General features: G+C 50.7%; 1 protein-coding gene across 1 annotated transcript; it reads right to left on the reverse strand.

Annotated features, from left to right (window-relative positions):
- Positions 1-2,801: 2,801 nt before the first annotated feature.
- LOC137149967 (phospholipase A2 inhibitor and Ly6/PLAUR domain-containing protein-like) lies at positions 2,802-3,604 on the reverse strand. Its single transcript, XM_067543620.1, has 3 exons — positions 3,507-3,604; positions 3,240-3,383; positions 2,802-3,018 (listed from the first exon to the last, which is right to left on the reverse strand). Exons 1-3 carry the CDS (start codon positions 3,586-3,588, stop codon positions 2,858-2,860), a joined length of 387 nt encoding a protein of 128 aa, XP_067399721.1. The 5' UTR covers positions 3,589-3,604; the 3' UTR covers positions 2,802-2,857.
- Positions 3,605-25,031: the final 21,427 nt, after the last annotated feature.

Genomic DNA, 25,031 nt, shown 5'->3' on the forward strand with positions numbered 1-25,031 from the left:
CTCAACCCGCCCAGACCCAAGGCCAGCCCTGCGTCCGCACACCTCCTGGGATTGTCCGTCGCCCCCGTCACAGACTCGGAGGCCCGTGCTCTCTCGGCTCCTCACGGCCCCTGGGAGGACAGCCCCTGTGTGACAGCCCCCACGAGGGTCGCATGCGCTCTCTGGGGTTATGCTCTGTGGTCCCAGCACCGCACTTCTGAGCCGTCAGCACGCCTGTCTCTCATAGTGGGCCCCCATGGGGAGCCCCCATGATCCAGGCCCTCGGGACCCACACACCCAGAGGGAGCCAGCCCCCCCCCCCCCCCCGATCTCCCAGCAGCAGCGACTCTTCGCCGGCGTAAGGGGACTATTCGCCCCTCGCTGCCACTGAGTGGGGTTCTTGGTTGGCAGCTCCCAGGACCAAAGGGGGAGGGTGGATGAGGAAGCAGGTCCCTGAGACAGACAGCCCCCAGAGCCAGTGGGGAGAGGCCAACGCTCCAGGTCAGCCTGATTGACAGGGCGGGCAGGACAATGAGGGAGCCAGGAGGGCAGGCGGGTCCCATCCTGCACATGAACTGCAGCTGCCTGGGCAGAGCCGGGCGAGCTAAGGACAGAGCAGCCGGGCTGGGAGGGGAGAAGCCAGGCCAGGGAGCCGAGCCGAGCTGAGCCGAACTGATCTGGGTGGGGCGGGACCGGAGCCGGGTGCAGCGAGCAGCTGAGCAGAGCGAGGGGGACCCTGGGCAGGGCCCAGCGCAGGGAGACGCCCCCAACCCAGAGGCCGCGCGGCCTGGACTGGGAGGGGGATCGTGTCCCCGATGGGGGCGACACTGGGGGCACATGGCCACTGCCAGAGCAAGTGTCCGACCCAGCCTCCCTGCAGTGCAGCGCAGGGGGCTGCGACGTGTGAGACATAGACTGTGAACGTCCCTCGCACCCCAGAGACGCTGGGTGGGGCCCCTGGGCCAGGGCCGGCGCTGGGTGTTTGCCTTCAACCATTCTCCTCTTTTCGTTATTTTCTCATTGATCACTGTTTAATAAATGGGGTTTGCTTTGCACCACACACATCGATCAGTGGGGCAGGGCAGCGCCCGGTGCAGACAGCCCCCGGAGTGCGAACACCCCAGCCCCTGCCCTAAGTGACAAGGTTGAGGGGTCGAGCCTTGTCGGGGTTACGGGGACCCCACCATGCAGGAGAGTGTGAGGGGACCCATCGTGGTCAGGCCGGCCTCTGGGGAAAAGGAGCAGTGGCGAGGACGCAGATCCTGTCGCCAGCCAACTCCACCGGGGCAGCGTATGAGCCGGGAAAGTTCCCCACAATAGGAGGACCATCCCCCGCTTCCAGTCATTTCCCCAGCTGCCAGCCACCCTGGTCCCTTCAGTGCCGCACATGCACCTGAGCCATGGGCAGGGAGAAGGGCCTCAGCCTGGGACCCTTCCCCCCAAGTCACACAGACCCGCAGCAGCCGCTGGGGCTGCCCCACACAGACAAGGGCTCTCGGTCCCAGAACCGTGAGTTAACGTCTCCCCATTAAGCACCCTGCCGCTCCCGCTGGGGACCAGAGGATCCTGAGGCTGTAAGGGAACCTGAAGACGTACCCTCTGGGCATGGAGGGGAACCCATCAGCCACGCTCCCCCTGGCCAGCTGGCTGGGTGACAAACGCACAGCCCGCTCTCTGGGCCCGCATTACCGGCTGTCTGCCCCTCACCAAGTTCTCCCTTCGAGGGTCTCTCTGGCCAGCGCTTCCTTCATCTGTGGGTGCTGTCCTCTGTGTGGCTGTGATTACAGATCAGTTCTCTGAGCGCCCCTGGAGAAGGTGCAGCCCATCCCCGTCGGCTTCTCTTCCACCTCCGGGTGAACCTGACTCTCCCCTGGCATGCCCCCGGGGTTCCCAGCTCCTTCACTCTCAGCTCCAGTTCCGATGCAGTGGGGTAGAGAAACCCAGGCTGGATCGGACTTCCCAGCCAGTGCTTTCTCCCGGCACCAGCGGTCACTGGGAAGATCCCTGACTCTGGGTCGACCCACCCTACGGTGACACTCTCACGCCGGCCGGGATAAGTCCTAGACTCCTCCACCTCCTGGGACCGCACCTTTGGGCTCTTGGCACGCCTCTGTCCCTGTGCCCCCCTGCTGACCAGCGAACTGGGTTTGTGGGACCCCCGGCTGCCACCCTGACTGTCCCTTCCCCACCACTATTCGCAGGCCCCACGGAAGCCCAGCTGGGGGCTGGCACTTGTTTCTCGGACTGGTCTATCTCTACCAGCCATGCAATCATCTGCTCCTTGGTGAGCTTCCCAGTGCTAAACCTAGCTAGGAGCCAGGACTCCTGGGTTCTGTCCCCAATTCTGGGAGCAGTGGCGTAGCAACGGGTGGGCCTGGGTGGGTCATTGCCTGCCCCCCCCCCCACACACACACACACTTTGAAAGCAGGCTCAGCCAATCACATTTTAAGCAATTAACCCCACATTTTTATCAGCCTCTGTCTTGCTTGTGACACTAGGCTTGTGCCCACCCCTGTCAACCACAGGCCCTGCCAAAATGTCAGTTCTGGCTACGCCTCTGTCTGGGACGGGGGATCTAGTGATTAGAGCATGGCAGAGGGGAGCCAGGATTCCTGGGTTCTATTCCCAGCTCTGGGATACGAGGGGTCTAGTGGTTAGATCAGAGGGCCTCGGAGCCAGGACTTCTGGGTTCTCTCCCTGCCAGTATCTCTTGTGAACAGAAAAGATTTAAGGAACTAGCCTCTTTTCCCCAACACATGCTTTATTCAGCCAACAATTCACAGAAGGAAACCACAATCCCCTCCCCAAAGAGAAGCAGCAGCTGCTGGCCAGGGGCACCCCCATGAACAGGAGAAGGGGAGGACACCAGGTGCTGGCTCAGGTCTCTCTGAGGCCCCCACCGGCCCGGGGTGCTGGGTAGCACATGGCCCGGCTCAGCGTTTCCACCACGCCCTGCACGTACTTCTTCACCCCTACGGCCAGGTTGCAGGAGCCAGGGGAGCCGCATCCAGCCGCAGCCTTCGTCAGGACGATGTCACCTGGATGGGGAGAGAGAGACGTGATCGCGGGCTCCCACATCTGCCCCCAGCTCCCATGATGCTTCTCGCACACTCCCATCGAAGCAGGATTGCGCCCGGCTCTGGGCAGGGAGTGGAGTCTAGTGGGTCGGAGCAGGAGGTCTTTGGGCCAGGACGATTGGGTTCTACCTCACTGAGGCTCTGACTGTGCCCCATATCGCACCCCGACCTGGGGGAATTACCCATTATTAATGTCCCAGTGATCTCAACACAATGATCCTCGGCGCCGGTGCAGGGTAAGGGCTTCATGTCCTTGCAGCGATCTGCTCCCTTGGCGTAGCATGATGGGCACTGCCGGCCGTTGGGGACGAGGTTCACGGCTGGCACTGAGAACAACAAGCAGAGACATGCAGTCAGCTGGGGGTGGGGAGTCTGGGGGCGTGGGGTCTAGCAGTTAGAGTGGGAGGATGGCATGTGGGAGCTAGGGTCTAGATATGCTGCAGACACACCTGGAATGGTCCCAGCATTGCAGCCGTCGGTGGCACAGCAGGAGAAGTTCACCTCCACCGTGAAATTGGGTGCGAAGGTCATGCTGAAAGGGCCGGGATTACAGTTCTTAGGCTCCAGGCACGACTTAGCCGTGTAGGTGAAAGGGTTTGCCCCTGTGGGAGGGAAACAGAGAATCACCTCTGAGATCCACAGTGTCGCCTCCCCCAGCTGCTCCATCCAACCCGCTCGGTATCCATCCACCCATCCAGCCCATCCCCACCCCCAAGAGAACCCTCTCTTCTAGCCAGTCCAGTCCCCCAGACACCCACTCCCATTCCCCATCTCATCCCACCCCCAGCTGACGATATCTTTCCAAACTGAGCAGATCTGTCTCCATAAGGGGAGGGGTGTCTACCAGGTTAGAGCAGAGGGGGTGGGGGCCTGGAAGCCACGTCTCCTGAGTTCTATCCTTGGCGCAGGGACGACAATGCCATCTATACTTGGTAGGAATCTAGTTTCACTCACCGAGATTGAACTCTGCCACGCCCATTACACAAGTCCCTTCTAAGGGGCTGCACGGCTGCAGGGGGCCGGAGCACGATTTCCCTTTGGACTCACACACTTCACAGAGCAGAGCGCTCCCTGGAGGAAGGAAAAATTCCTACTCAGTGCAGAGTAACGTTAGCCCAGCCACGATGGAGTTCAGATGTAGGGAGAATTTAAATGCACGAAGGAAACATTGTGACACCCTGTGCCCTGAACCAAAGAGTGTGAACCACACATTGATCGCTCCCTATGGCTATAACCAGACATATTGAACAGGGCACGTGCGATATCTAATGAACGGTCGTAATCTGCTAACGGCCAGACTGCTGTCACAATAGGCATCTCGCTGCTGTGTGTCCAGGTGTAAGATTTTGCTCCCATTACAGTATGTTCTAAGTTTGTTAGTAAGAGCAGAGGAGGGAGCCCTGCCCAGGAGGAGCTCGACAGCTGAGGAGCTGTAAACGGAGGATTTACAATACAACACCCATGGCCCAAGACTCGCACGGGAGGGACTGAGCAAGCTGGTGACTCAGCAGGGCCCACCTGGACGTGCCAGGACTCACGTGACGTGTCTACTGGCCCCATGGTCTGAAGAGATCAAATCAGGAACAGAGGCTGCCGGCTGTGTCCTTTCCCCTCCCCATCCGCCCTGAAAGCAGCAGGATTCACACTGGAGCACTCCGGCCGTGTCTGCACTGCAGGGTGCTGGCGACACAAGTGACGGGGCCGTTCAGCCAGCGCGGGGAGTAAACCCGCTGTCGCACGTCCACACTGTGCACCTCGTGCCAGTGGAGTCATTCACACGGGCAGCTCTTGCACCCACACAGGCAGCAGTGCCCTGTGGGTAGCTGAGCCACTGTCCAGCTGCAGGCAGGCTGCTTCGGGAAGGGTTGGTGAGGCCCCACGGGGTGGGCACAGCGTCACAGAATGAAGGTTTCTGGGTTCTGATGTTCCGGGGCATACTGCGACTTTGACAGCTGCCGTCCCACGGCCTGGTCAGCCAAACGGACATAGCTGAACACATGCACAAGAAGCCGAGAGAAGTGGTGGGGGGGAAGAGTGTGCGACAGGGAGTGAGTGTGTGAGAGAGAGACACAGACAGAGTGTGTGCTGGGTGTTACAAATAACCAAACAGGTTGTCCCGGGGGTGGATTGGGGAGATGGAAACATTTATTGCCTGATCGTTCCACCTCGACGCCGTGAGTGAGCAACGAGGGGGTTACTTTACATTTCTTTTGTCCATAATGGTCTGTAAATGTACACATTGCCAGCAACTCCCGTAGACCCTGATTTGGTTACACTGACAGCTATAAAATGAATATTAACAACTACACAATGAATACAATTATACCCGCCCCTGTTTGTTGTTTACAGGATTATTGCACAGAGGGCAGGCACATCACCTTAAAACCTATACATTTTACACTAACATTCTTTGAAGTAAAGGCATGCCGGGGGGAAGGAAGATAACGCTTTCTTCCCACCAAATGCCTTGTGCAGGAGGTAGAATAGATATTTGTTAGCCTCATTCCCTGCGCAGATGGCCAGGAAGGGAGGAGAAGAGAGAGAACAGACTCTAACTAAAATTCACACCAATTAACAGAAACAAGGTTTGCCCTGCCGTGACCCCATTCCCTGGAGCTTACACCTGACCACTTGTCCAGCTTTTAACTCTTTACTCTCCTACACTGGGGACAGTGAGTGTGTCACACGCTGTCTCTTTAAGTTCAGACAGCAGCCGCATATAACCAATCCAGAGGCAGAAGTTGGGGCAGAGACAGCAGGTGTCTCCCAGACCCCCCAGCCCAACTCAGCAGAGGTGTTTTCATCAGTGCGGGGAGTGAGACCCCGATGTCAGCCCCTGCTTCCCTCCATGGCTTTCCTATGCCTGCCCCTTATACGTGCATAAAGTCCACCTTTCTGTAGTTAATAAACCTGTTTGATAGTCTTAATTAAAACAGTGGGTTTCACTGAAGTGTTTGCAAAATTGCTGCTCAGTCAACAAAAGTTGGCGTGTCTTCTTCCCACACTCAGGGGAGCGGACGGGGTAACACATCTACAGCACAGACTCCTGACCAGGGCAGGACAGGGCAACTTCGGGGTGCATGCACAGAGCTGGCTCAGACCAGCTGGTGCCCTTCTGGGTGAGATTTGGGAGTGGCTCTGAGAGCAGTCGTGCCATCTAGCTGGGCGTGGGGCACCACCTGCCGTTGTGCTGAGACATCACAGCGCACGGAGGGGTCACTGCTTGTCACTAGCCAGGCACTGTGCGGGACATCCCCGGATGGAGTGTGAAGGGGGTGCAAGGTACCCCAGTGCCAGGCTGTCCCCTGGGGGGACCCGTCATAAACAGACAGTTTTAATTGAAGAAAGAAAGAACTAATTGGTGCACTTTGTTTTGTTCAAGCTTTCATCCAGAAACATCACTTCAACCTCAGCTCCCCTGTGACGGAGTTTCCCAGGAACCGTTTTCTAGAACCACTAGGGATGAAGCCAGTCAGGACCCTTGTGCTTCAGAGTCTGGCCCTCGGGGCCCCATACACCAGTGCAGCCGCCTCCTGACGCTGGCCTCCGAGGATCCAGCACCCCTGCTCCACCAGAACCCCCTTGTATGAGACCATGGGGAGCTCTTCCACACCCCAAAGGGACCATGCACCCGTCCTGCAGTCAGGAGCGATTCACAGGCAGCGTGGGCGTCAGAAGGGTTATTAGCTCTCAGGATCACGGCGTGGGAAGACTTTGCTAGCAGCTTACTTAGGAGTTATGTCAGCGACCACCTGAGGAGCCCCATCCTTCGGCTCTGCTTGAACCCTCCACGTGGCATTGGCTCTTCCCTCCGAGCAGCCCCTCAGAGCCATCCCCTCGCCCCTCCCCAGTCCTTCATCTCCTTCCTGGGCAAGGTGGCAACGCCTCTTGGTCTCCACTTGCCACAACCTGTTTCAACTGGGTGGGCCAGGGCAGCAGTCATGGCTAGATCTGTGTACGTGTGGCTGGAGAAGGTCCATCTGCCCTCTAGTGATCTCTGCAATGATCACACACCCTTGTCCCATCACCGAAATACATGAGTAACACATGGGGAAACTGAGGCACAAACACAGTATTCAGAGTAAACATTAAGAATTTCTCCACTTCATCACCTCCTCCTTCTGCCCCCCGCCCCCCCCCCCCCCACACACACACCATGGCCCTAAGTGAGAGGAAACCAATATCCCCATCTAATAAATAGGTGTACTTGATGTCAGCATTTGGGGGGGCAGCTCCAGTCAGGCCATCGGGGCTGTGCATGGGGGGACATATCCCAGCCCAGCCTGGAGCATCAAGCTTGGGGCAACGCCCTCCTGCCTCCTCCAAATGACACCATGAGACTGAGGCAGAAAGAGGATGTGTCAGATTCAGGGTCAGAACCAAATATAGAGCAAAGCGACTCCCACCCATTTCACCCCCCTCCCTACTGCAGAGTCAGGGACAGAACCCAGGAGTCCTGGCTGCCATCCTCCCCTGCTCCCCACTCAGCGTTGGAGATAGAACCCAGGAGTACTGATTTGTGGCCATTTCTGCTCCTACCCACCAGAGCCCACTCTCCTCCCAAAATCAGGCATAAAACCCAGGAGTCCTGGCTTCCAGCCCCACACCCTAGTCCACTACACCCCACGCCCCACCCAGAGTTGGAGATACAAGCCAGGAGTCCTGGCTTTCAGACCTCTCCTCGCTTTGAAAGCCTGGGAGAGAACCCAGGAGTTCTGGCAGAAATTCTCTCCTGACCCAAGAATCCATCATCGAAAGGGGACCGTTCCCTGGCTGAATTGTCACCCCATCCAGTGCCCGGCTCCCTGTGCCCGGGGACGGACGGGGACTCACCTGTGGCCAGAAGAGCGGACAGCAGGCAGAGGAGCAGGGGTGCCCACATGGTGCCCGGTTTTTGCTGCAGTGAACGATCTGCAGAGCAGCGAGGAAGCAGCTGGCGATATATATGGCAGGGAGGTTGTCAAATACCTGCCCGGAGATGGGCAATTTCAATCAAAGAGGTAAGCAAGGTCTGAGTGGCCCTCCCCTATTCAGCCAGCTGAGAGGGGGGCCCTTTATTTGCATGGGCTCTGTATTGCATGAGTACAATCAGGTGCTCAGCATGTGTGTACTGTGTCTGCAGAAGCACACCTAGGGGCTGAGCATGATGGGAAATGCTCAGTCTGGCTGGTGTTGGGTTACAAATCACTTTAGAGGTGCCTGCAGGGGTAATGAAATGTTGTCCTCCTGCGGTATGAACAAATGGCAGCAGAGCTGTGCTTAGCCTGGTCTGAGGAAGAGTCACCCTTAGGTAAAGAGAACTGAAGAAAGGTGGCGTACGGCTGGTAGAGGCGGGTAAGAGCAAACAGGGAGGGTGAGGGTCTTGATTTTAAGGTTGGATGAGGTGGGTTGAAGGGCTGCTCTCACCGTTAAAGGGTAGAATTAGTGGCTCTGTCTGGAGTGGTTTTGTTTTGTTGTAGAACAAGGACTTTTGGTTGCATCCATTTATCCAGCAAGAGCCCCAGGACTTGGAGCAAGACCAGTGCTCCTGTGTGGGCAGGGGGGTCTCCCATGGGCTGAGAGCTGAGATCACTGGCAGCTGAGTCTCACTATAAGTGACAGTGGAGGGAGCCCCCAGGCAGTGAGAGCAGTAGAAGAGAGCAGTCAATCCCGTGGTGGGTCGGCGACAGGAGCCAGCCGAGGGGACTGGCTGAGCCCCACAACCAAGAGATGGACAGTGCAACTATGATGGGCGGTGGGGCGAGGGAAAGCAAGAAGGGAGAGGCAAAAGACACGCCCCACGTACTCCGGAGTGGGTTCAGCTCAGTGTGTTCTTAAATTCTCTTTGCACTCTTCCCAAACCAGTGCTGTGTTCCTTCCTTCCTTTGATTACAAGGTTTACTTTCTACGCTCAGACTCTGTTCTTGCCAAGGGGAAGTATGGACTTTTGGGGCTGCCCAGAGGACAGTGTGTGATTTCCCAGGTGACTGGGTGGGGGCTCGACCCGGTTTGACGTGGTATCATTCATGGTATCTGGTATTCATGGTATCTGTCTGGCAGACGGGTTACAAATACGAACTGCAAAAAGCCAATTAACATTTCATAAATGATCATATAAATTAATATAAACATAATCGACAGCAATAATAAATAATTAACGTTCATCAATAATGATTTGAACGTAAGAAACTATAAACTGCAAACAAAACTTAACCCGCCCAGACCCAAGGCCAGCCCTGAGTCCACACAACTCCTGGGATTGTCCATCGCCGCCATCACAGACTCGCAGGCCCATGGCCCCTGAGCTCCGCACAGCCCCTGGGAGGATCCCCTCTATGTGACAGCCCAGGCGAGGGTTGCACACGCTCCCTGGGGCTAGGCCTTGCTGCCCTGGCAACACACCTCTGAACCGTCAGCCCACCTGTCTCTCGCCAAGGCCCCCAAGGGGAGTCCCCTTCATCTGGGCCCCTGGATCCCCCACGCCCAGTGAGCCAGGCCTCCCCCCCCTCCCGATCTCTCAGCTGCAGCGACTCTCAGCCAGTGTAAAACAGCAGGTTCAATGTGCGTCTGGACGCAGCACAGGCAGGTCTCCGGGCTCGAGCCCTGACAGTCTCAGCACCGTCTCTCTGGGGTGTCCTGCATCTGGGGGATCAGTGCCTCAGGCTGCTCTTTGTTCCCCATCCGGCCTCCCAGTCAATCGTCCCATGTCCCCTTCCCAGCAGCCCCGCCTCCGTCCTTTGTCTCCTCCCCCAGGCAATAGATCCCCTCGGCCCTCTCTCTTCCACCCTTTCTTCCCCCACTGGCTAAAACTGGACAGCTCCCAAGATGGGCTGGGCCCCTGGGGCCTTTGGACCACCAGTCGCTAAGTGTCCTGGCTGTCTGGGTCAAGGCTACTGGGCGGGGTCACACCTGGTCCTTACAACAACAAACCCCCTTTTCCACCACCCCTTTAAATGTGCAACACAGAGGGGAAACTGAGGCACATTCAGCACGCATATGATGCATCAAGAAAATTCCCCACTTTATCCCATCTCTCTCCCTGTGAGCCCGAACTGAGCAGGGTCTCTTCGGCAAGTGACCTGGGGAATTTATGTTCCCCCTGCTGTGAGAAAACGCCTGCTACACCAGAAGTTCCCAAACTTTTAGAACCAGTGACCCCTTTCACGCAGTGAGCCTCTGCCTGTGACTCCCTCGCCTCCCCTGTCTTGCTACCTCTCACCCCCCACTCATCACTGTTTTGCTGGGCTGGAGACGCCCTAGAGCTCGGGGTGCATCCAAGTGAGGTCACCCCACACTGTACAGGGGGAAGGGACGCTTGGCTTGACCTGCCGACTGAAACAGCTGCACCATGAGAGGCTGAGAGCTCTGAGAGCTGAAATCATGAAGACTGAGCTGCAGGCGGCACGGCTGGCAGAGGGGGCTAGTTGAGTCCAGTGTCCAGCAAGCAGCACGCCCGGCAGGGGAATCTAGCCAAGCGCAGCAGCGAAGAGACAAATGATCCAGTGAGGCCAGACTGCAGGGCAAGCCCAGCACCCCCTTCCCTCAGCACAGTGGGGGTGACCTTGCTTGGATGCATCCCCACCTCTAGCTTGTCACTGAGACAACACAAAAGTTGTGAGTGGGGGTGAGGGGATGGAAGGAAGGGCTGGCGAAGGACAGGCCCCACATATGCTGCGGCTGGTTCTGCTCACAGGTTTGTGTTTATCCGTCCTGTTTGCCCTGTTTCCCCAACCAGTGCTGGGTTACCCCCTCTCTTTTATCAACAGTTTTCTTTCCACACTCAGACTCTGGGCTTGTCAGAGGGGAAGTGTCGCCTTTAGAGGGCGTCCCGGGGATAGTGTTCCAGAGGGGCAGCCGTGTTAGTCTGTGTACAGCAAAAACAACCAGAGTTCTGTAGCACTTTAAAGACTAACACATTTAGTTTCAGCAGACATAAGCTTTCGTGAGTTTCAGCTCACTTCCTCAGATGCACTTGGTGGAAATGATACAGCAAATAGGTAACATATATAGCAGGCAACATTTACATAAACAAGGAAATAGACAACAATGGGGTAGGTGGATAAAAGCCGGGTATTCGAGGCCTAATTACAAGCATTGAGTAGGAGGTGAGAATGGGTGATCAGAGCAAATTACTTCTTGTAATGAGAGAGCCATTCCAAATCCCAGTTTAAACCCAGTTTGAATGTGTCAAGTTTGCAGATAATTTCTAACTCAGCAGTTTCTCTTTCATGTCTGTTTTTGGAGTTTTTTTGGAGAAGTACAGCAACTTTCAGGTCACCAACAGAGTGCCCTGGGAGACTGAAGTGTTCTCCAACTGGTTTATGGATGTTATTATTTTTTATGTCTGATTTGTGTCCATTCATCCTTTTGCGCAGTGACAGTCCAGTTTGGCCAATGTACATGGCAGAGGGGCATTGCCGGCACATGATGCATATATAACATTAGTGGATGTGCAGGTGAATGAGCCCCTTATGGTGTGATTGATGTGGTTAGGACCAGTGATGCTGTCACTAGAGTCAATGTGTGGGCAGAGCTGGCAACAGGGTTTGTTGCAGGGATAGGTTCCTGGATTGGACTTTTTGTAGGGTGTACGGTTGCTGGTGAGTATTTGCTTCAGGTTGGGGGGCTGTCTGTAAGCCAGGATGGGTCTGCCGCCCCCTGCCTGAGCAAGAGACGGATCATCTGCTAGGATAGGTTGTAGATCTTTAATGATGTGTTGGAGAGATTTTAGCTGGGGGCTGTAGGTGATGATAGTGTGTGATTTCCCGGGTGACAATCACCAAGAAATACAAGGTAAAAGGCAACCAGGGCCTCACTTAACGAGCTACGTGAGCTCAAAGCAAAGGTCTCTCCTCATCTGCTCTCACCGTCTGGCTGGCTGGGCGCTTTTGAGCCAGGACCATTCCCCCTGGGGCTTAATGTGTGCCAGGGCTGAGCCCGGCCAGAACCCCTGGGCCTGGCAGTTCCTGGCCCCGCCACCCCGGCGTTTGCTGCATCAGTTATGAATGTAAAAAACTAGCTGGAGGCCCAGTCTGTCTGTGGTTACAAATGAAGGCCTGCCTGCCCCTGGGTGGGGCCTTCCTTGTCCCTCAGGTGTTCCTGGTGCTGTGAACAGTGAGGGAGGGAGGAACAGATTTGGGGGGTTGGTTTCTCCTCTGCTAGCCCCCTCGCTCGTTCAAGCCCCATCTCCCAGGGGGATTCAGGGGACAGAATGGCTGTTTTTTAGTGACCATGCAGAGTGTGTTCGCCCAGCCCCTCGCTCCTGCCACGGAGCAGCCACTCTGGGGGGGATGGACCCTTGATTCCGGGGACACCTGGCTGAGGCCTTGGGTAGCTTTTGTCTGCAGGGAATTGGTGTGTCCTGGCTCCCCAGCATTGGAGCCTGGGTTAGGAATATCTTCCAGTGACTTCTTACAGTTCCACCGGTGAGCTTGTCACACGCGCTTCCCCAGGCCAGAGATGATCAGCACTTTCCGAGTTTCTGAATGACACGGCCCCAGACAGAGTTTGCATGTAATACAGCATCACTATGGACCGGGTGAGCAGAGGAGGACGGACCGTCACAGGTGTTCTTCTGATTTGCCAAGGAAAGGGCATCAAAGCGTTGCTTAGCCAGTACGGACTGAGCGGTTCCTCTTGAACTAAACCTCACTTGCTAGGTGGGGGTCAGAGGACTGAGCCGCAGGGCAAGATTGCTGGTGTGGAGGGCGATTATGCCTTGTGGAGCGGGATTTCTCCGAGGAGAGCTGGGTACCATTCACCTCTGTTTTCTCTGCTCTTTAAAGACGGAGACTAGAGAGCTGAGTTGGTTCCAGGCCGGAATTGCTGATAACCAGGTGAGAAGCCCCTGCCCCGGGCTGGGATGGGTGTCAGCACTGCAGGGCCAGAGCCTGCCTGGCCTGCCTGACCTCACAGCGAGGTCTGCCACAAGACCCTGAGATCACTGAGCACTTGGATACATTGGGGTCTGAACCCACATCAATGCCCCTCTGACCCAGGAAAGCGACAGGGAGCAGGGTGAGGCATAGGGGAGGGGAGGGTGTGTTAAAGGAACAGAAATGGTACAAGTTGCTCAACATGATGTGTATGTATCATCTTGCTACTGTAAGTTATAGTTCTGTGTAATATCCCTGTATTTCAACTTGTGCTGTGTTTCTGGGAGATACCCCAGACAGGATGGCAGCAGCAATAAACCAGCTCAATGGCCCATGAAGGAAACTCAGAGGTACAATGAGCCCAGAGAGAAAAGCCAGGGCTAAACCAGTTACCTGAGTCACCAGGACATGTAAGAACATGCCCGGACTCTCTCTGAGGGTTTTCCATGCCATAGGCTGAGGGCTTGGAACAAGCCACATGACGATCCAGGCAGAGACTTTAAAAGGCAGCTGCACCAGCACATCCATATTGTCTTCAGTCTTCATTCCTGCTTCTTACCTCTGGACCAACTCATCTGGAACTGAAACCGTGAAAGAAGGGACTGAGACGCATCCAGGTACTGGGTGTGCACCAGAGGGACTGAACCAGCCTGCAAACTCCATAGTTCTAATGAAAACCTGATACATGTGGACTTTCAAATGATTTGTATGTATCTGATCGCTTTAGTCATTTAACATCTCTCACCTCGACTGTTTCTTTCCTTTTATAATCAACCTTTAGTTCAGTTACTAAAGGATTGGCTGACAGCGCGGTATTCTGGGTAAAATCCAAACTCATGTTGATCTGGCGATCTGTCTGACCCTTTGGGGATCAGGAGAACATTTCAGTAAAGAGCACAGAGTTGTAATAACTTCTCTCTTTACTGGACCTTGTGACTGACTGGAAGCCAGAGACTGAGATGCAGTAAAGGGGACTGTGTAATTTTTTGCTTCAGCTTCTTGATGACGAGTGCAGGGATCAGAAGCCCTGTCTGTGACGGGTAGATGAATCTAACTGCAGGTCAGCCACTGGTTTGGAAGAATCTGGTTTGTAGCCTGTAGGAGAATAAAGAGTTCAAAGCTGGACAAATGATCAGGCCTAAATTACAGGGAACTGGGTCAAGGCACGGGCAAACCTAGTTTCTGTTAATTGGTGTGAATTTTAGTTAGAGTCTGTTATCTCAATTCTTCTCCTCCCTTCCTGGCCATCTGCACAGGGGATGAGTCTATTGCTATTTCTGTGCAAGGCCTTGGTGGGAAGAAAGCATTATCTTCCTTCCCCCCGCCCCTCCCCCCCCCCGGCATGCCTTTACTTCAAAGAATGTTAATGTAAAATGTATAGGTTTTAAGGTGATGTGCCTGCCCTCTGTGCAATAATCCTGTAAACAACAAACAGGGGTGGATATAATTGTATTCATTATGTAGTTGTTAATATTCATTTTATAGGTGTCAATGTAACCAAATAAGGGTCTATGGGGACTTGCTGGAAATATATACATTTACAGACCGTTATGGATAAAAGAATTGTAAAGTAACCCCTTGTTGCTCACTGGCGGCGTTTAGGTGGAACAAGCAGGCAATAAAGGGTTCCGTCTTCCCAATCTGCCCCAGGGATAACCTGTTTGATTATTTCTAACATCAGTCATAGCCCCTTTAGGCAGGATGCAAGCGGGACACCCACAGTATCTGCGGTGGTAGAGGGCCACATGAATTTTATTATAGATGCTGGGGCAGCGATTAGCATTAGCCATGTCAAAGACCCTAGATCCTCTCCTCTGTCTTCAAAGAGTACAAAAATACTATCAACTTTCGCAAGTAACCAGGTCATAACCACACTGTCTAAACCCAATGAAGTAAAAATAGGTCACATATGAAAAACTCAGACCTTTACTCTAATGAAATTGCAGACCCAAGGAACAGCTCACTAGGATCTGATTTCCTATACAAACAGGGATATGTTATTGACTTGATTATTCAGTTGTTGTATTTTACAGAGTAGGCAATTGACTACCCACTGGGGCTCATGCCAGAATGTGGCATGGTGTCTCCAGTGGAGGAATCAGAATCAGAAGGCTATAACCTGGACAAAACAGTGGCTAAACACACAGACCAACCTGAGTTACAAGCTTTGCTCCGCAAGCATGCGGACACATTTGCTTCGCACAAACATGATTGTGGATGTATGGCAGTCACTATTGTCGTAGAAGGAGGAGATGTACCAGCCCAGAAACAATATCCTTACTCAGACCATGCCAAACCCTATATAGACAAGACTGTTAAGTCTTTACTAACACAGGGAGTACTAAATAGGTGTACTTCCACTGCCAATTCTCCTATTTGGCCTGTTAGGAAACCGGATGGTTCCTGGCGTCTCACAATTTATTACAGACGTCTTAATCAAGTAACACCTATTTGTACCCCTACAGTAGCCAAGATGCCAGACCTTCTCCAGTCCAGAAGCAGCATGGTTTACTGTTCTCAATATCAGTAACAGTTTTTGTACATTATCATTAGCCCCCAGTTCCCACTATCGATTTGTGATTAGTTTCCAGGGGGTCCAATATACCTGGAATCGTTTACCCCAGGGATACAAAACGTCCCCCGCATTATTTCTTGAACAAATGGGGCGGGTACTGTTCAAATTTTCTAAACCAACTGCTTTGTTCCAGTATGTAGATGACCTTTGTTTAGCAACTCGTACCAAGAAGGAGCACCTGGAAAGGGTTGATGAGCTCCTTCAGATTCTAAAGGAAGCAAGGTTGAAGTGTAATCCTGCCAAGGCACAGATAATGAGTACTCATGTCTCTTTCTTAGGTCTCATTTTGACAAAATGGGGTTGAACTCCAGCACAACAGAAAGTGGACGCAATACAAAATTGCCCCTACCGCAGGACACAACAGCTTTAAGATCTTTTTTGAGTTTAATTAGTACCACAGAGACTTCATTCCCAATTTTGATTCTATTGTAGGTCCTTTGTACCGATAGTTAAAGAAGAATGATCAATGGGAATGGACTGAGCAACACACAGAAGCAGTATCTCAGTTGAAACAGTCCATTGTCAAGGCTCCTGTGTTGATCATTCCAAATACAGAGATACCCTATCATCTGGAGGTGGCCATGAGTGTTAATGCATTAGTGGCTGTGGCTTCACAAGAGAGGCATGGGAGAATCCGACCTGTGGCTTATGCCTCATGTTTAATGTCATCAATTGAGCTTAAATATGACAATTGTGAGAAGTACTTGGTGGCCACTAGTTGGGTCATTCAACATTTTTCTTTTCTAATTGGCCTCAGCCTCATCATATTACAGTCATTGCACACACCCCTGCAGTTTGTGTTGTCTAATAGGGGAAAGGACGGGCAAGTCTCAAATGCTCGCTTAGCCCACTGGGCATTGCTGTTGCAAGGGAAAGATATTGCAGTGAAACCTGTTAGGACACCATCTCTGTTACCAACTGCCCTGCTGTATGAAGGGGAACCACATATGTGTCCAGATACAGCTAAACCCCATCAAAGGGAGGAGGCGAGAAAGCTTTTCCTACCCTTAATACAGGAAGCAGGTTCCTTCAAGGGATACCAGTTTTTTGTAGATGGCTCTAGTTAGTATCATGAAGGGAAACATTATATTGTGTTCAGAATCTATGCGGTTCCACTGGAAGAAGAAGGAGAACCTTGGCCCAATATCCTGAATTAGCAGCAATAGCTTGTGTATTGGAGTACTGCGTGCAGTTCTCCATCACCACGACAAATCAAAACATCTGTCTGTTTTCAGACTCAGCGTAGGTATGCAATTCTCTTACAGAGTTTCTACCATGTTGGGAAACTAATGGGTTCACATCTTTGGATGGGTCACCCATTAAGTATGCTTCACTGTTAAAATACATCCAATGGTTAGCAGCAAAACTCACTACTCCAGAAAAGCCAGTTAGAGTGAAAAAGATAAGGGCCCACTGTAAATTAGAACCCTATACAATGGAAAATGGGAAGGCCAAAAATTGGCCAGAGAAGGAGCCCAATCAGGGAAATCCTGGAGTAAGAAAGACCAAGAGTGTCCCAGTACTATCTCTGGTCCAGTGTGCCCAATTGCTGCAACTAAGGTTGTAAAGACTAATATACCTGACTTAAGAGAGATGCCGAAATCAGATAAGGATATAGTGAGAGTAACCCAAAAGTTCTCCAAAACAGAGGCAGAGGTGGTCACTCACAGATCCCTTATACAGAAGATACGGACAGCATTTGCAGATAGTGGATGGAGTTCTGATGTATACAGCAGATCCTTTCCCTGTGCGGGTAGTTCCAGCGCACCTGCGGAGGGAAATGTATCTGGTTCATGACACTCCAACAGGAGGACATCAGGGAGTGGACAAAACTGTCCAACATCTTACGTCTGTGGGATGGTGGCCGTTTCTGAGGATGGATGTGCAACGATATTGTGACAACTGTTTGGCATATGCTCAAGCCAATCCTACTCCATCCAAAAGAAATGTGCCATTAAAATCTCAGGTATATGAAGGCCCAAGGATGGCTCTGCAGATTAACTTCATAGGTCCTCTGCCCAGGACCCAGAGAGGCAACCAATATCTGTTAGTGGTTGACAATCCTTTTTCAAAGTGGGTTGAGGCATTTCCTTTAAAAGTCAATACTGCAAAAGCCACAGCCAGGGTACTAGTAGAACAAGTCTTCTCTTGATGGGGGATCCCTGCGAAGGTGGAATCAGATCAGGGATCACACTTTACTGGACAGCTCTTTAAGAACTGCCTTAAATTGATGGGAGTCCCGCAGAGACTACACATCCCATATAGACCCCAGTTATCTAGGATGGTGGAACGAACCAATCAGAGAATAAAGGCAATGTTAAGGAAACTAGCTGATGCCAATGGGTGTAACTGGGACACCCTCATGCCTTTAATTCTAATGGCACTGAGGGCAACACCTGCTGCGTCTACTGAGCAAACACCCTTTGAGGTGATGACAGGCCGAAATATGCGATTACCAGAACATTTGATCTGGCACACCAGTGGCACTCAGCTGGAGGGAATAAAAATGGATACATACCTGCAAAATCTGCAACACCATTTAAATCAGGTCCACATGCAGGTAGCTGTTAAATTGGGGAAATCCAGATGAAAGGCAAAGGCAAAACCCAGAGAGAGAATACTTGGGAGGTTGCAATCAAGTAATGCTGTTAACTTACAAGGCACCAGAGCATGGACTGTGTAACCGATGGATCGCACCATTCCAAGTCATCGATAAACTCAGTTCGGCAGTGTATAAAATTAGGATAACAGGAGGCAAGCGTAATACAGACAAAATTCACCATATTGATCAGTTAAAGTTATATCGATCGTCCAGGTCTCAGGAGCAGCTTCCTCCTCAGGAAGGTGAGCAACAGTTGAAATCATTGCCACTGAAGCCCAGCATCACCATGACATGGACACTGGTATTCCTGATTTACTGCACCCATCGTCACTTTAAGGGTAAGACTCCGAAATTAATTTGGGACTAAACTGTTGCAAAAGATACAACAAATCACCCAAGATCAGGAAACATGGCGACATGTACATGCTCAATTAATTGAACATTTGAAGCAAAATGCACCTAAGAAAGAAGTGGAAGAGACTCTTACGATCAATCCAGGCCATATGGTTACCTTAGAAATGCATACCAAACCAGTGGAAAATGCTTCTATGGACTCATTCCTTCACCTTGTAAATGTTTTAAGTACTAATGTGGTGGTAAACATTGTTTGGAGTTGGAAGGGATAGACGGGAGTAAAACCCTCACCCTCACCTGATTTAAAGTTTGGAGGTAATTTTGGGTTTGAAATTTACCCTGAAACAGGGAAAATTGATAGTGACTACATGGAAAGGAACTAATTTGTCTGCCTGGACTATTGAAACGGCATTAATTATACATGATATTTCCTTACGCATGTCTGGTAGTTATTACCGCCAATTCAAATTTCCTGATAAGTGGAAGTACATTAAATTAATAGTCCAATCATCATATATAAATGATCTCCTGGAAATTGGGGATTTAGGTCTAATCCAGAACTTGTCCACAGCCCTATTCGACAGGTTAAGGGAATTAGAGGGGAAGATGTCACCTTTCAGTATAAATTAGCCAGAGTAGTCGCATTACCATCCACTGGCTGGAAAAAGATCTTGCCCTTGGATGGTGACTCAAAGGGGGGAGGATGTAAAACTTATACCTCTTCACCAACAAATTCAACTTCCCTCAAACATGGAGTGCCTTATGGGACCGGGAAGAACAGAGCCAAATGTGTTATCTTGATAACTGGAGGTAGTTTGACCTTATACAAAATCGAATATGAGGATGAGGGACAGTACGAAGTATGTATCGTAGCAACCTTCCAAACTAAATCAGGAAACAAGAAATACATATTGAATGTAACTTTTGAGTTGGAAGTTCGGGATCCAATTGTTGATTATGATTACAATGATTCAATACAAGATAATGTAACTTGTCCAATGGTAGACCCAGGACCCACTAGTGGTCTTCCCATAATGCCCATATCAATGGTATTGGTTAATCAACTTCGGTTCATGCATATACCCATAGTATTGAATCTGTCTAGTTGGTCACTAGGTGAATTTACTTATTGCAAGCACACCAAAGTGGCTTCCTTTTACTCAGTGCTCCTTGTAGATAAAGTTGCAACTTACCAACAGCAAATGCAAGACATTCCTTTGTTGGGAATGGGCAACAAATTCCATACCTTTAGAAGGAAGCACAGCTTAAATCCTCTTGGAATTTTGGGTTCTGTAACAGGACTATTCAGTTCAGGAATGCCAATCTGGAAACAAATAGATATTTGGAACATTTGCAAACACATAAATTATGTGTTACAGGAGGAAGTTCACCAGGTAATCAACCCAATGTTATGGGGAGTAAAGGGACTAACTCAGGAGAAGCGATTTATTATTTATAACATGCATGAGACAGCCCAACTGTTTAATGAAACCCAACTTAAAATTAACCAACTGGTCACTATGAACAATGCTCAGCAAAAGGACCAATATCTAGGAAAGGAAATTATCTGCCCTGCATATGGAGAATATGTTATAAATACTATCACAGATACATTGCAAGCTCTAAAACTGGGGAAAGTTCCAGACCGAATCAAAGATGAACAATGATTACGTTGCTATTGCTCTAAGTGTTTTCAAAGGCCGGAAAGGGAGTGAACTACATATTTGGATCTATGCCAGCATTTGTCATTGGGAACAGTGAGACAGATGGGGTCTGTGACACCTCACCCCAACTGAGACAGTTGTTCTTTTTCAAAAAATTGTACAGTGGCACAATCCTTGTATGTCTCATTCGCTATTTCTTTGCCGGTGTTTGACCCAGACAAGGATGTATACAAGTAATTGGCAGCTGTCCAGTCCATGGGTCACCTGGAAGACGACATCTACAGAGAATGTATCAATGTGCCTCTCTTCGTGATCTATCACACTCCAACTCAGACTTGGAAAGTTCCACAGATGGCCTGTTGCTTTGAAAAAGGGCCTCAGTACATCTGTAGATGGGATGTGTCTGAGACAGATACCATTATGTGTGGATACACAGAGAGTTACAAAACAAATCGTTCTCGTCATGCCTGGTGAGGCTGACCAAGTGGAGAACTCCAATGGAAAAGGTGTCCTATGCTGGAAATGGCCAATTTTCCGTGGTAACCAATCAAAGAAGGAACCACTATGGTCCATTGGAGTCTCAGGTCACAGACCCACATTTTTCTTTTATTCCAAAGCAACCTACATTAATTGGAAATCAAGCAATTTCCCCTATTCCCACCTTTGAGAACATCACTACCGTTCTGTCTGACCCAGCTTATCAAGATTTAACTATCCAAAGTACACCAGCATTTCTTGTCTATGTTCCCCCAATAGGGTTATCATCAAAATCATTATTGTCTTGTAAAGAGACCCACCTAATACAAATTACCAATTATATGGACAAGGCCAAACAGGCTATTACCCAATTAATGGATGAAACCAAAAAACCTTCAGCACGCCCCTGGGTAGAAGTCATAGAATCATAGAAGATTAGCATTGGAAGGGACCTCAGGAGGTCATCAAGTCCAACCCCCTGCCCAAAGCAGGACTAACCTCATCTAAATCATCCCAGCCAGGGCTTTGTCAAGCTGCAGCTTAAAAACCTCTAAAGATGGAGATTCCACCACCTTCCTAGGTAACCCATTCCAGTGCTTCACCACCCTCTTAGTGAAAAACTTTTCCTAATGTCCAACCTAGACCTCCCCCCCCGTAACTTGAGACCATTGCTCCTTGTTCTGTCATCTGCCACCACCGAGAACAGCCTAGCCCCATCCTACCTGGAACTCCCTTTCAGGTAGTTGAAGGCTGCTACCAAATCCCCTCTTGTTCTTCTCTTTTGCAGACTAAACAAGCCCAGTTCCCTCAGCCTCTCCTCATAAGTCCTGTGTTCCAGCCCCCTAATCATTTTTGTTGCCCTCCGCTGGACTCTCTCTAACTTGTCCACATCCTTTTTGTAGTGGGGGGCCCAAAACTGGACACAATACTCTAAATGTGGCCTCACCAATGCCGAATAGAGGGGAATAATCACTTCCCGTGACCTGCTGGCAATGCCCCTCCTAATGCAGCCCAATATGCTATTAGCCTTCTTGGCAACATGGCACACTGCTGACTCCTATCCAGCTTTTTATCCACTGTTACCCCCAGGTCCTTTTCTGCAGAGCTGCTGCCTAGCTCGTCTGTCCCCAGTCTATAGCTGTGCATGGGATTCTTCCGTCCTAAGTGCAGGACTCTGCACTTGTCCTTGTTGAACCTCATCAGATTTTTTTTGGCCCAATCCTCCAATTTGTCTAGGTCACTCTCTATCCTATCCCTACCTTGCAGGGTATCTACCACTCCCCCTAACTTAGTGTCATCTGCAAACTTGCTGAGGGTACAATCTACCCCATCCTCCAGATCATTAATGAAGATGTTGAACAAAACCGGCCCCAGCACTGACCCCTGGGGCACTCCGCTTGTTACCAGTGTAAAGCATGAAGGATTTTCCCCAAGGATCAGGCAGCACAGACAATACTGAAGAGGTTTTATTGACACACACAAATAACCATAGCTATGGGGAAGCCCAAGCAGCACAGCTTTGTGCTGGCTACTGGTGCTTCGTTTTGCTTTCAGATACAACAGACTAATATAGGATCACACCTACATAGTGATTGTTGTAATATGTCTGGTTCTCAGATGCCCCACGATTTATGGCCCCAGGAAGGGCAAATACCACTTCCAGATGCCACGTGACCCTATGACCCCAGGATAGGTAAACACCATTCCCGGATGTCACATAGCGGGGGGCTCCTGGTGACAGGAAGTCTAGGACCCCAGGCAGCCATTTGACCTAGGGCATCCTATCGATATTCTCCTGATTCCACAGTCAAAAAGTCAAAAGTCCAGTTAGCAGAGGGATGGCACAAAGTACACATTTACAAATAACATTGATTGTTATTACAACAAAGGCTTTTTTCAAAATCTGCAAGGTATGGTGGAGGCTTTGATTTTTTATTGTGGTTGTTGTTAATATAGTATTTCAAACCCGTCATGACTTTGAGTTGCAAAGAGTAAAAATGACCCACCAATTCCTGAGGCTTTATTTTTTAAATTGTCCAATCGCATTCTACAAACTCCCAAGGTAATATTTAAACTATCCAATAGCATTCAGTCACCTCCCTTACTGTGAGTGAGGCCCAGCAATCCTAATTACCTGATCACTAACTAACCCTGGTGGAAACAAAGGTTGGCTCCTTGGAATACAGTGGGGTGGGGTGATGAGTCAGAGCCATTGTACTCAGACACGTCTCAAACATTCCTGTTTTTTACAGATTTTTTTTTCCTTTTATTTTAAACACTTTTTTTGGTTTGTTTTTCCCCCCAGATTTCTACTACACACATTTCAGCTTTTTTCTGTAAATACACAAAGACACAATAGCTGGGTTCTCACAAAAACGTTTTTTTATTTAAAAGACATGCAGCCACCTCGAAACATTTATCATATATATATATGTGTATATATAGAAGGCCCACACAGACCATCTTACAGAAACACAGATAGTCACAAAGCCCCTTTTCAATACTTTTATTTACAGCTAACAAGCCTGATATCGTCCCTCACCATGTGTAGGGCCCCTCACCATTCTCTAACTTAATCCTTTTGGATTTCTGACAAATAGTCTGCTTCCTATGTAGGGTCCTGTAACTGTGTGTGCGGACCAGACGATCCATATTACGCTCTAAACAGGCATCCTCTGGTTTGGTCATTGTCTTTAAAACACTGCCGGGGTCTTGACCGAATTGCACAGCCTTTACCAAGGTCACCCCTTGTGCTAAATGTTCTTGAGTTAAGCAGAGACATTGCATAACATAACTTATGGCAATAACAGAGTTCAACAAGCTTTCAAAACATAGTTCAGCACACAGGTCCCGAAGTTTGCACTTTATATCCTCTGAAGTCCAAGTCACGCAGTCATGGTCCCATTGGCCTGGAGCGTCTATGACACAACCCTCACAATCTTCGAAAAGCTTTTCCCTAAGACAGTGATTAAGGACAGCATACACAGTAACACGTACAATAGCCCGCATGACTTTTTTACACTCACGACGTGGCACCGGCTCAGCAAGTTCCATGCCAAGACTTCTCTTCAACTCCATATAGGTGCCATCCTTGGGGTCATCCTCTTCATCGATTTGTATCATCGTTGACCAGAAACAAGCCGGGCCCAATTCAGCTACGCTGCCTGATGCAACGTTGTTTGGGGTCATCTGCCGAGAGATTTTCAGAAAAGAAATAGCTGTAAGTCTCCTCTCGGCATTTTTCCTCCTCTCGGCGTTTTTCCACGAGCTATGAACCACGCGGTATCAAAAATTAGATGCTTTAAAGGCCCCGAGACTTACGTGGGCGGTGCTGCCACCCGACCAACCGTTGAGCCCTGGAGATTCCACCCCATCACCGATTGGTGCACCTTTCCCTGCTGGTACGGCCTAAGCCCGCTCTGATTGGTGGAGGGTAGCGCCCTGCTCCTCCCCGTGCCCTTTCTGGGCCAATCCTGCTCTCGGCGTGAAATGCCCGCCGACTGGCGGAGGGATAGTACCGCCCGCTTCTGGTCAAGTGGCCACCTGGGGTCCAATCCTGATCTCGGGACAGTCCCTCGGGGGGAACCCTCTCCTATTGGTGGGGAGCAGGTGGGAGGCATTCTCGGAGGGGTCTCACAACCCACTTCCGGTCAGGTGCCCAACTTGACGTGGAAGTCATAACCCGGGGCAGGACCAGATGTCAGGTGCCTGGCTGGAAAGGGCTTTTGGTGACAGATGCGGGGCTTAGGGGTGAAGGGGGCGGAACATTCCAGGGCAGGAGCAAAAGTCAAGTGACCCGATGGGGCGATACTTCCAGTAACAGGTGGGTGGGGATAACATTTGATTGATGGTAGGCAACTTATACTACTGGCATCAAAACAGGAGGGCCTGTCACAGGTTATGCTCCGAGTAAACTTCACAGAAACACCACAGAACCCACAAAAAGGGCTAGAAATAACAAAGGTGAGATAAACGAACTGTCTGGAAAGGATGTGGATATGTCATTAATATGCACGGACCTGCCAGCCTATAGAATAAGTGTACCCTAATAATTTGGGGATGAAGAATCCAAGTTTGGACTTAGAAGGAGGACCCCATTGGTCAGGGTATAAGAAGGGGCAAATCACGTTCCTTGGGGTGATTGTCAGCTACTCCTTCTTGAGACTTTTTTTAGGTAGTGTGTTAAGATTTCCTCATTTATATTTAGTATTATTTGTAGTGTTAGTCATAGCCTTATAGTTCTTAGCGCTCGAGCATTGCCTAGTTCTCCACCCCTCTTCTCTTTTTTCCCTTTTTGGGACCAGGACCACAGGCGATGCCCATAAACTGTCAGACTTTTTTATCACCCCAGGTCTAACGTATTTTGCACCTCTACCTTAATTTGCTCCTGTACCTTCCCAGTGGCCTGGTGGCTCTGCTGGGAGGGGGTTGAGGCCCATTTCTGACGA

The sequence above is a fragment of the Emydura macquarii genome, unplaced genomic scaffold (genome assembly GCF_026122565.2).
Source record: "Emydura macquarii macquarii isolate MOO-44397 ecotype Brisbane River unplaced genomic scaffold, CSIRO-AGI_Emac_v2 contig_931, whole genome shotgun sequence".
NCBI lineage: Eukaryota > Metazoa > Chordata > Testudines > Chelidae > Emydura > Emydura macquarii.

Excerpts from the sequence above, each read along its gene's own strand:
- LOC137149967 (XM_067543620.1), bottom strand. The coding sequence starts at position 3,588 with ATGACCTTCGCACCCAATTTCACGGTGGAGGTGAACTTCTCCTGCTGT. Across the intron at positions 3,384-3,506 it reads CAATGCTGGGACCATTCCAG|TGCCAGCCGTGAACCTCGTC; the intron begins GTGTGTCTGCAG and ends TGTTGTTCTCAG. Across the intron at positions 3,019-3,239 it reads CACTGGGACATTAATAATGG|GTGACATCGTCCTGACGAAG; the intron begins GTAATTCCCCCA and ends CTCCCCATCCAG.